The sequence below is a fragment of the Hemiscyllium ocellatum genome, chromosome 7, assembly GCF_020745735.1.
Source record: "Hemiscyllium ocellatum isolate sHemOce1 chromosome 7, sHemOce1.pat.X.cur, whole genome shotgun sequence".
Classification (NCBI taxonomy): Eukaryota; Metazoa; Chordata; class Chondrichthyes; order Orectolobiformes; family Hemiscylliidae; genus Hemiscyllium; species Hemiscyllium ocellatum.
In genome coordinates, this window is record NC_083407.1 from 106,699,543 (window position 1) to 106,711,932 (window position 12,390).

Consider the following 12,390-nt stretch of genomic DNA (forward strand, 5'->3'; position numbering starts at 1 on the left):
AACTATTTCCTTCAGCTTTCCAGTAAACACTGGAGAAGTGTTTGCCATATAATTGTCACAATCACCAAAAAAACTTTCCACATTGATAACCTAGACCAGTGGTTGGTGCTAACACTTGTCTGCCCACATACCTTCCTATGAACATAGGAAGGGTAGACCCCTGAGCCCTTTAAGTCTGCTGCACAATTCAAGATCAGAACTGATGTACTAGTCAACAACTGCACTTCCTGTCATAAAGCTGTAAATCATGGAAACAGACCCTTCATCCAACTCATCCATGCCAACAAGATACTGTTTCCCTATAATCTTCAATTCTCTTCAGATTAAAATTCTATGTCAGCCTTGAACATATTTAATGACCCATACTCAACAGCTCTGTGGTAAAGCATTCCAGAGATATTCACAACCCCTAAAGAAATTCCCTCACGATGATCTTAAATATGTGACCCCTTATTCTGAAATTATGTTCTCTGTCCCTCGGCTGTGAATGATTCTGCACAGTCTTGCTGTCTGACGAAGGGAATATCAAAGACTCTTAACCTTAGTGATAAACGTTTACCTCCTCTATCTTAAGTGGGCAATCCCTTATTGTTAAACTCTGACCATGACTCTGATCTTGGTTATGCTGTTAGACAGAGATGCGACATCTAAGAACAGACACATCGGTCATTGCAAACCATATGCTCATCCACCAGCTGTACCAGGAGAGACAGGAGGAACTTGCTTTAGCACACCCTGAAGTTCAGTTCAAGAACGTTGCCTCAAGACATCCTAAAGCATTAATGGAACAGTATTTTAGCACTAACAGTGATCTCAAGAAAAGGAGGAAAGTATGGTCAACTGGTAGCTCAGCAATACTCGAGTTGACCAAAAACAAAACAAAAAAAAAATTAAAAATTCAACACTATATCCAAGCTTTAGGTCTTGCAATCGTCAGGACACAAACAAGAATATCAAATTCCAAAAAACGAATGAAAATTTATACTCAAGAAGCAGCAAAATACTGCAGATGCTGAAAATCTGTAGTCCTGAAGATGAATCATTTCAAACTTGAAATGTTAACTCTCCATAGGTGCTGCCAGACCCGTTGTGTTTCTGTGTGTTTGTTTTTGACAGCTTGCACAGCCTAAGAGGCCACTGACTGGTTGGCAATTGGACTCTAGTTAGCGAAGGCAATGACATGGGTGATGCACATAAAATGATCGTCACCACTCGCCAGTTTTGAAGGTTCAATGTGTGGACATGCTCTGTTAAAACGTTCAGGAACCAGCCTGTGAATGTAGGCTCTCTCTCTCTCTGACACTGTGCCTTTTTCAACTTTGAAAAAAAACTCAAAACGGCAGTCATTCCCTGTTACATTCGCCAAGGCAATACCTTGACAAGTCCATCTGCTAGACAGTACAAACTGATATTCCCTTGGAGATTTGTTATCTTGCAATGCTGTCCTGTTGAATGCAAGACAAAAAGCTTCAACAGCATATCTTCTTTTCAAACCTTGCTCAAGAGGAAAACAAACACTTTCATCTTTAGTCATCATACATCACTCACAACTCAGGGTAGAAACACTGTAAAAATGATGCCACAGCCTGCGGTTAGGCACAATTCCATATCAAAGGGACAAAAAAGGGGATTGGTAATAATTTGATTACAAACAGATGACACTATCAATGAAATAATTACACACATTAGCAGGAAATAACAAGTAGTCAGATTCTCCCTCACTGGAACCTTTTTTAATCTGCATTGACGTTATGCAGTCTGAGCAACTGAAGATAATTTTAACTCAACTCACTAGATGGGGAACCCACAATGAGATGAATGTCATCTTTATACCTTGCCCAATATTACATTTTACTGGCTGGAACAAGGAGTATAACTAAGTCGATGATTTTATTTTACTTGTTCAAAGGACATGGGCTTCACTATTAAAGCCAGCATTTCTTGCCCATACTCAACTGCCACACAAGTGGTGACGCTGATAAATCATCACCGTAAACTGTTGCACTACTGTGGGAAAGCAATGTTATACTCAATCTCATCAGTTTTAAACATACCAGTGTGTTTAAAGCTATGGCTTCCCATTGTTTACCCAATTCAAAAGGTTGACTTGCCTTCGGTCTTCAGATTTTGGGATGGGATTCGTGCACCGCTGGCTGTTGTACTTGGCTACAAATTCACATTGCTTGAAAGGAGCAGTCTTGTCCTCCAGAACGTGGCGAATGCAGAAGGCGTAGCCGTTGAGTCGGCGCTGTTTGCAGAGCTTGGGACTGTAGGAGCACAATGGCTTGTTATCGACCTCTGAGAAGTGTATGTGTTTGCCTTCATACATCACGTGATTCTTCTCCTTGTGAACATCAGCTATAGACAAAAGGGCAAAGTGTCAGATGCAAGCTGCGATTAGGAGAACTGCAGTTGGGGCAATAACACTGCATGAATCGGAGGGGGAAAGATGATGCACACCCACCAATTTGTTCTTCCCAAGATGCATCTCTATTAACATCTAGAGCCCTTTACCAGCTCACCCAATTTGATCATCTTGGAAATAGTCGGAACACTAGCACTTTATGAATTCACCCACCAGGGGGACTACAATATGCTTCATCCTGGCCTCACCTGACATCTGAACAGATGCAGCTCCTAGTAGATCTCACAGGATAGTGACCACCAACATGAAACCCCAGGCATTTCTACACCCTGTTACTCATGTACAGCCATCCTCAGCTTGTAACAGAGTTGTTGAAGTGAGCATGTTTGGGACACAAGCATAAAATCTAGGCAGATTCTTTCACAAGAGTGCTGCATTGTTGGAGATAATACCTATCCACTCCATTGATGACTGCACTGGCGCCATCTCGTGCTCCCGCGAGGAGGTTGAGCAATTCATCTACTTCACCAACATATTCCACCCTGACCTTAACTTTACCTGGACCATCTGACACCTCCCTCCCCTTCCTGGACCTCTCCATCTCCATTAATGACGACCGACTTGACACTGACTTTTTTTTAAAACAAACCCACAATCCCACAGCTACCCGGATTACACCTCTTTCCCCCCCTATCTCTTGCAAAAACGCCATCCCGTATTCCCAATTCCGTCGCCTCCACCGTATCTGCTCCCAGGAGGACCAGTTCCACCACAGAACACGCCAGATGGCCTCCTTTTTTATAGACCACAATTTCCCTTCCCACGTGGTTCAAGATGCCCTCCAACACATCTCGTCCACATCCCGCACCTCTGCCCTCAGACCCCACCCCTCCAACCGTAACAAGGACAGAACACCCCTGATGCTCACCTTCCACCCTACCAACCTTCACATAAACCAAATCATCTGCCGACATTTCCGCCACCTTCAAAAAGACCCCATCACCAGGGATATATTTCCCTCCCCAGCCCTTTCCGCCTTCTGCAAAGACCGTTTCCTCCGTGACTACCTGGTCAGGTCCACGCCCCCCTACAACCCTCCCTCCCATCCTGGCACCTTCCCCTGCCACCACAGGACCTGTAAAACCTGCACCCACACCTCCTCCCTCACCTCTATCCAAGGCCCTAAAGGAGCCTTCCACATCCAAAGTTTTACCTGCACATCCACTAATATCATTTATTGTATCTGTTGATCCCGATGCGGTCTCCTCTACATTGGGGAGACTGGATGCTGCCTAGCAGAGCACTTCAGGGAACATCTCCGGAACAACTACGCCAATCAACACACCGCCCCATGGCCCAACATTTCAACTCCCCTTCCCACTCTGCCGAGGACATGGAGGTCCTGGGCCTCCTTCACTACCAGATGCCTGGAGGAAGAACGCCTCATCTTCCGCCTCGGAACACTTCAACCCCAGGGCATCAATATGGACTTCAACAATTTCCTCATTTCCCCTTCCCCCACCTCACCCTAGTTCCACACTTCCAGCTCAGCACTGTCCCCTTGACTTGTCCTACCTGCCTATCTCCTTTTCCACCTATCCACTCCACCCTCTCCTCCCCCTGACCTATCACCTTCATCCCCTCCCCCACTCACCTATTGTACTCTATGCTACTTTCTCCCCACCCCCAACTTCCTGTAGCTTATCTCTCCAAGCTTCAGGCTCTCTGCCTTTATTCCTGATGAAGGGTTTTTGCCCGAAACGTCGATTTCGCTGCTCCTTGGATGCTGTCTGAACTGCTGTGCTCTTCCTGAATGTTGTTTGTTCTGTTAAACCAAGAATCCACTTGCTCTCTGACAGAGATCCAAATCATATCAGGGCACTATTTCAGCATACACTTGTCTCAACTGTCACAATCACTTGGTAATTTGTCAGTTGTAGGATCTCGCTGCACACAAACCAAGTTCCTTATGTTACAAAGTAACTACGCTTCAAAAATACTTCATTGGCTGTGAAGTGTTTGGTGCTGACCTGGTGACATGAAAGGTGCTTCAGAATATTAAGCACACTCCTACTCAACACAGGTAAAGGCTATCCTGACTCAGTTTAGAGCACAAAATATTCTGAATTACAGCGGGAGACACAGTTATCCCGAAGACTGGTCAACAGGTCTCAGTTTAATGCAGTGTTGACATTAGTTTCATGACTTGAAACTCTATGTTTTAAGAATCTAAGATATTAAAAAAAAAGTGATTCATTTGTTGAAGTGGGAAGGAATGACCAAGAAGGCTTCATTTCTGTTTGCAGTTTTAGGAGGCCCCCCTTTAGTCTCGAAGCACTATACATTTGTCAGCTCGTCCTGAACCCCCAATCACATTTAACACAGTTTGATATAAATTAAAGCCTGTTCTACTTTACTGAAGTGAAATGGGCATCAGGCCCTTTCTTGTAAAAGCATTTTGCACTGAGCCTGTGTACACACATACTGCTGCCTACCTCAGGTACTTTCATCAGTACGACTCAGATAAACCCCTTAAGCATTGTCTTTTGGGGGTTGGGGGGGGGGGGGGGCTTCATCAGGTATTTCTTCATTCATCTCTATCAATATTTATATATGAGTCATGTTGCACAAAGTAATTCACTGCAATCAGCCCTTATAGATACTTTAGTGAGTAAGACACAACGTAGAGTCATAGAGATGTACAGCATGGAAACAGACCCTTCAGTCCAACCTGTTCATGTCGACCAGATATCCCAACCCAATCTAGTCTACCTATCAGCATCCGACCCTTATCCCTCCAAACCGTTCCTATTCATATAACCATCCAAATGGCTCTTAAATGTTGCAATTGTACCAGCCTCCTCCACATCCTCTGGCAGCTCATTCCATACACATACCACCCTCTGAGTGAAAAAGTTGCCCCATATATATATTAGGTCTCTTATATATTTCCCCTCTCACCCTAAACCTATGCTCTCCAGTTCTGGACTCCCCGACCCCAGGGAAAAGATTTTGCCCATCTATCCTATCCATACCCCTCAATTTTGTAAACCTCTGTAATGTCACCCCTCAGCCTCCGACGCTCCAGGGAAAACAGCCCCAGTCTGTTCAGCCTCTCCCTATAGCTCAAATCCTCCAACCCTGGCAACAACGTTGTAACATAAATGGACAGTTTATATGGGTACAAGAGGATAGTGCATTATACAATTATAATGGTATAGCAGTTCAACTTTCACAAAAATATGAAGCTTTGACCAAGTTATCACCTTCAATGTGTTATTTTAATACATGGACCACTCGTAGAAAGCACCTTTGACTCAAAACAGTTACTAATGGTTGATAGACTGGATAATAGTGTACTTAATTCTGTATTAAATTGGGATCATCCACTTTGCAATGTGCCGGAGTTCAAATATCTACCTCTGCTCCTATCCCCTTTACCCTCCAACTACAAATATCAAAAGCACCATCCAGCCAAGACGTTGGAAGGGGAGAAAGGAAAGGAATAAGTTTCTCCCCAGATTTCTGTACTGTAACTTGGAAACAGGAGGAGTTAATTTTTATCTGGGTTTAAACCTATTTGACAGTTCTGCTAACTGTATGCCCAACGCCAGAAGAGCTCAAACTCTTATACTGCTCAACCTGTGCCACAACACCTGGCAAAACTTATTTGCTATGATATGTTACAAAATATTACGTATACAATGTGCTATCCACAACAATACTTTGTGTGTGAAAAGTATTTATATTCATGAAATCCCACTGCATACAAATATAGACACTTAAAATAAAAATCATTTATAGATCATGTACTTCTCGTTATGTGCAAAAAAGCCAGCACATTCTGGGCAGAAGATCATAGCACACATGTCGCATAGGTGTATTTCGTCATCACTGACAACACTACATAACACAGCTCAATGATTTGGTAATTAAGTCTCTGGAGCCACTTGGTTTTGGGCACATATTATGCCATTGGCATCGCTTTCTGCATGTTTCTGAGCAGTAAGTTCTCTCTCCCTAGTTTTGCAAGTTCACCACCAGCCTGATCAACCCTCTTAAATTGCAGGCACTCTCACAGCAGCAGGTGACAATGGTTCATGTATAAATCACACTTTTGAATGTGAAAGGTCCAATGGCAAAACCAGAAGAGAAGCAAGGGATCTCTTACAATTGTCTAGTCAATATTTATCCCTCAGTATCAACAAAACACCAATTGTGGGGCTTGTGTGCAAATTGGATGATGTATTACCTAAGTTATAACAATAATAGCATTCCAAAGGTTGTTCATTGACTGTTAAACACTGGGAGATGTCTTGTTATTGTGCTATGGGCTATATAGATACAAGCTATTCTTTCCAAATATTTCCATTCTGTTAAAAAAACCTCTTGTGATATCCTTTTAGGACATCATTGCAAGTTGTTTGCACATTAACTACCATCACTGAATTCCTTAACCATCAAAGCTACTTTTCCAAGTTTAAGTATAGCACAACATGTTCACGCTTTGAATTGGACCTCACTCACTAAAAGCCTTATGGAGAGCTAAGTTACCTGGGGCATGAGGAGGCCAAAATCTTCCAGCAGTACCATTCCACAGATTTTCATTACTCTTTTCAAAAGGCACTAGGTAAACAGCTCCAAGCAAAAATTTGAACTTTAAAAAGTTTGCTTTTACAGTAAAGTCTGTTTACAGTAATCTTGCTCATAGCACAGCAATTCCATTTAGGAAAAACAAAAATGATAATTTAGCTATTGCAAAGAATACGTCAACCATTACACTGGAATCGCTCCATCATAACAGCCACTCAATGTGTGCACAACTTCATGAGCAGTCGATTAAGAAAGATTCAAAAAGATTTATATACTGTTGCTGAGACTTAGTAGTACTTCATGATAATAAGCTGATGATTTCATCTCAGATATAGAGATCTATTCAAAGATGTGGTATCAATTGAGGTTAAATTGCAGTAGTTACCCACTCTGGTAAAAGTTAAATACGACAGATGCTGGAAATCTGAAACAAACACTAATGCTGGAGAAACTTGCCAGATTTGGTACGCCGTGAAGAGAAAAACATTTAATGCTAGGCATCCAGGACCAATCTTCTGAAGAAGCCACTTTGATTGCAGTATTCAATAATTTAATGTACTTACCTCTCTGGGCTCAATATTCAATAATTTAACACACATTAGGTATTGGTATGCTGTGAATTTACCCAGTATAAGTGCAATTCAACCAGTTTCCTTCACCTGTGGTTATCCAAAGCAAGTAATGACAGCCACAATACAAGAATGAAAAAGCTAGCATTCATATAGCACCTCATTCTCACTGCATCTCAATTCTTTTCATGATATGGAAATATTTTAGAAGTGCAATCCCTGTTACAAAGACAATGTAGAACATAAGTCCAAGCTCCCACAAACAGAAATATAATGACCAGTTCTCATGTGCTTTAGTAACACTGGCTGAGAAATAACTATTAGCTGGAACAATGCAGGTTAAACTGCCCTCCTCCGCTTCATAAAGTGCCATGTGATCTTTTACATATACTCGAGTAGTGACTCAAAGCCTCAGTTTATCTTTTCATCTGAAAGACAGCACTAATCAGTGCAATATTCACTTGGCATGAAGCATTACCAGTCGAGTTGCAGCTAACTTCCAAATAAGATCAAAAGGAAAATACTTTGATAAAACAGATGTACTAGCAAAGAATAACCATCTACTGGGGTGGAGAGAAATTCACATTTACTTTGATTTATATATAACTCACAAAAGATCCCCTTCTGGCTTTGTATTTCTTCCACATTACTTTCTGCACTGGATGCCAACCCAATCCTTGACCTCGTGATATACTGTTTCTCACAAGCATCAATGGATAGTGATCAGCAGCAGGAATCTTGATCTTGGTCTACTACAACCAATTAATAAGGGAGCCCATCGAGTTTACGTACCAGTATAAACAGTCAATCCTGCAATTCGTCTGCCCATTTAATGAAACGTTGCCTGTTTAATCCCAGTGGGGCAGTAAGTGAAAGATATAACTGAAGCTGATCATTACACACAGTTCTGACAATTCATTAAGTTACAGGTTGCAAACAAACATCTGCTCAACTAACAAATGTAGTTTGACTCAGTATGTATTCATAATTATCTTTAATCATGTTATGACCCATCTCCAGTGAAGTGTGACTAGTTTATACATTTCTAAATGCACAGGTAAGGAAGCTCTATGTCTTCTTTGCAAGGGCACTTCAGGAGGGGCAATAGTTGTTGACCTTGCCAAGGAGGTCCACATTCCATGGTGTAATGAAGTGTCCTACTCTACGCAGTAACAAAGTGGCCTCCATCAAATTTCTAAACTGTATTCTTGGCAACCTAGACTGTGAAGCGCTTCTTCCGGACTCTCTGCAGCCAACAGGATGGATCACACCAATCCCCCTCCAACGGGAGCATTTCATTGTCAACTGCCCTCAGTAGCTCAACATAGCACAAATTGCCAACTTTCAATGCCATAACATCATCTCCTGAACCCATGTGAAGCTCACAATATCATTTCATGACAGTGAAGCCTCAAATTCTCAAAGCTGATCTCTCAACCAGCATGTGTAAACTTCAGCTCACTTCAAACTCTTGGCAGCAGGCTGTTCTGTTCACTATTATTCCTGTGTTTCACCCCACCTTCGTTCGCACCCTCACATTTTAGCTAAGTTGTGCCATTAAAATAAAATACAAACAGATAAAAGTAGGATTTAGGCACGATATTAATCACATCATTGCAAAAATTGACTATGTCTGCTACAGAGTGCACTGTCACAAAAGATACACACAGGATTGCTGTGGCGTCCAACTTCCTGTCCAGCGAAGTGGTCCCCACAAGATTGAAGTTTGCAGTTTCAATAAGTTAGTCCTTGGTGTTGTCACTGTTTACTTAAGAACAAAATCAGATTGAGAAATGTGTGACAATGATGCAAATAAACTTCTAACAGTACTATGTTGCACAAAGCCCCTGATGGCAGCACTAAGCCATTCTGCTGCAAACTTTCTGTGTCAGCTATGGTTCTGTGATAACCTCAACTCTCAACCAGATGGCAGTTGGTTTGAATCTCATCAGTGATTACAGTTCAAAATCTCAGCTTCTGTTTAAATTCAGGGTGCCAGTGGCAAGGTTAGCATTTATTGCCTCTCTTAATGGCTCTTAACTAAATGGCTTACAGGAATTCCAGTGGGCAATTCAGCTTAGTTGCATGTATCACCATTATATTTTGCTCAAATTTTAGTGAAACAAATCTTGACTAGGTGGAATCTCGGTACTGAGGAAAATATGGAAGATAACACTAGCAAAGGTTACATGAAAACACAGGGTCCAAAAATATTAATGGCGGCAGCAGTACGTGGTTCCAATAATTGTTGTAAGACACAGTTCCTGGTTAGACAGTGGCATTCCGACATGCGCACAGGCAAATGGGAAAATCAAAATTTGAGCTCTAAAATTCACTAATGGATATCCCTAGTCTTTTCTCCTGCCCTTAGACGTCCCTCAGAAGTTACCGAAAACAAAAAATGCTGGAAATCACAATGGGTCAGGGAGCATTCATGGAGAGAGAGTAAGCTAATGCTCCAGTCTAGATAGCTTTTCGTGTGAAGTGTGGAGGGGGCAGCTTTTATGCAATATTAGATTGTGAGAAACATCTGAATAACTCAAAAGTTACCAATTGTCAGCAGAGTCAGAGAGATGTACAGCACTGAAACAGACTCTTTGGTCCAACTCATCCATGCCGATCAGATATCCCAACCCAATCTAGTCACACTTAGCCCACAATCCCCCAAACCCTTCCTGTTCATATATCATCCAAATGCCTCTTAAATGTTGCAATTGTACCAGCCTCCATCACTTTCTCTGGCAGCTCATTCCAGACATGTACCACCTTCTGTGAAAAAGTTGTCCCTTAGATCTCTTTTATATCTTTCACCTTTCACCCTAAACCTATGCCCTCTCTTGGTATACTCCCCAACCACAGGGAAAAGACCTTATCTATTACCTCTATCCACGCCCCTCATGATTTTATCATCTCTATAAGGTCACCCCCTCAGCCTCCGACACTCCAGGGAAAACAGCCTCTCCCTGTAGCTCAAATCCTCCAACCCTGGCAACATCCTTGTAAATCTTTTCTGAACCCTTTCAAGTTACACAACATCTTTCCGATAGGAAGGAGACCAGAATTGCATGCAATATTCCAACAGTGCCCTAACCAAAGTCCTGCACTGAATACTCTGACCAATAAAAGAAAGCATACCAAACGCTTTCTTCACTATCCTATCTACCTGCGACTCCACTTCCAAGGAGCTATGAACCTGCACTGCAAGGTCTCTTTGTTCAGCAACACTCCCCTAGGACCTTACCATTAAGTGTATAAGTCCTGCTAAGAGTTGCTTTCCCAAAATGCAACACCTCACATTAATCTAAATTAAACTCCATCTGCCATTCCTCAGCCCATTGGCTCACCTGGTCAAGATCTCATTGTAATCTGAGATAACCTTCTTCGCTGTCCATTACACCTCCAATTCTGGTGTCATCTGCAAACTTACTAACTATACCTCCTTTGCTCACATCCAAATCATTTAAATAAATATCGAAAAGCAGTGGACCCAGCACTGATCCTGGTGGCACTTCACTGGTCACAGGCATCCAGTTTGAAAAACAACCCTCCACCAGCACCATATGTCTTCTACCTTTGAGCCAGTTCTGTATCCAAATGGCTCGTTCTTCCTGCATTCCATGAGATCTAACCTTGCTAATGAGCTCCCATGGGGAACCTTGTCAAACGCTTTACGGAAATCCATATAGATCATGTCCACCACTCTGCCCTTATCAATTCTCTTTGTTACTTCTTCAAAAAACTCAATCAAGTTTGCGAGATACGACTTCCCACACACAAAACCATGTTGACTATCCCTAATCAGTCCATGTACATCCTGCCCATCAGGATTCGTTCCAACAACTTGCCCTCCACCGACATCAGGCTCACTGATCTGTACTTTCCTGGCTTGTCCTTACCATCCTTCTTAAATAGTGGCACCTCGTTAGTCAACCTAGAGTCTTCTGGCACCTCACCTGTGACTATCGATGATACAAATAACTCATCTCAGCAAGAGGACCAACAATCACTTCCCTCGTTTCCCACAAAGTTATAGGGTACACCTGATCGGGTCCTGGGGATTTATCCACCTTTGTGTCTCAAGACATCCAGCAATTCCTCCTCTCAAATATGGACATTTTTCAAGATGTTGCCATCTATTTCCCTCCAGTCTATATCTTCCATGTCCTTTTCCACAGGAAACACAATATCTCCCCATCTCCTGCGGCTCCACACAAAGGCCGCCTTGCTGATCTTTGAGGGCCCCTATTCCCTCCCTAGTTCCTTTTTGTCCTTAATGTATTTGTTACAACCCTTTAGATTCTTAACTCTATTTGTCAAAGCTATCTCATGTCCCCTTTTTGCCCTCCTGATACCCTTGGAAAACAAATCATAGCAGGATTTATACACTTCATGGTAAGGTCCTAGGGAGTGTTGCTGAACAAAGAGACCTTGGAGTGCAGGTTCATAGCTCCCTGAAAGTGGAGTCACAGGTAGGTAGGATAGTGAAAGCAGCATTTGGTATGATTTCTTTTATTGGTCAGAGTATTGAGTACAGGAGTTGGCAGGTCATGTTGTGGCTGTACAGGACATTGGTTTAGCCACTGTTGGAATATTGCATGCAATTCTGGTCTCCTTCCTATCGGAAAGATGTTGTGAAACTTGAAAGGGTTCAGAAAAAAATTTACAAAGATGTTGCCAGGGTTGGAGGATTTGAGCTATAGGGAGAGACTGAACAGACTGGTGCTGTTTTCCCTGGAGCCTCAAAGACTGAGGGGTGACCTTACAGAGGTTTACAAAATTATGAGGGGCATGGATAGGGTAAATAGGCAAAGTCTTTTCCCTGGGGTGGGGGAGTCCAGAACTAGAGGGCATAGGTTTAGGGTG

The 12,390-nt window shown here is 42.5% G+C and overlaps 1 protein-coding gene across 1 annotated transcript in view; it reads right to left on the reverse strand.

Moving 5' to 3' along the window:
* LOC132817589 (INO80 complex subunit D-like) overlaps nt 1–12,390 on the reverse strand; it is an 80,574-nt gene that overhangs the window by 51,382 nt on the left and 16,802 nt on the right. The window contains exon 2 of the mRNA XM_060828095.1: nt 2,112–2,358. Coding sequence (XP_060684078.1) covers nt 2,112–2,358 — 247 coding nt within the window. The remainder of the gene's footprint in view (nt 1–2,111; nt 2,359–12,390) is intronic.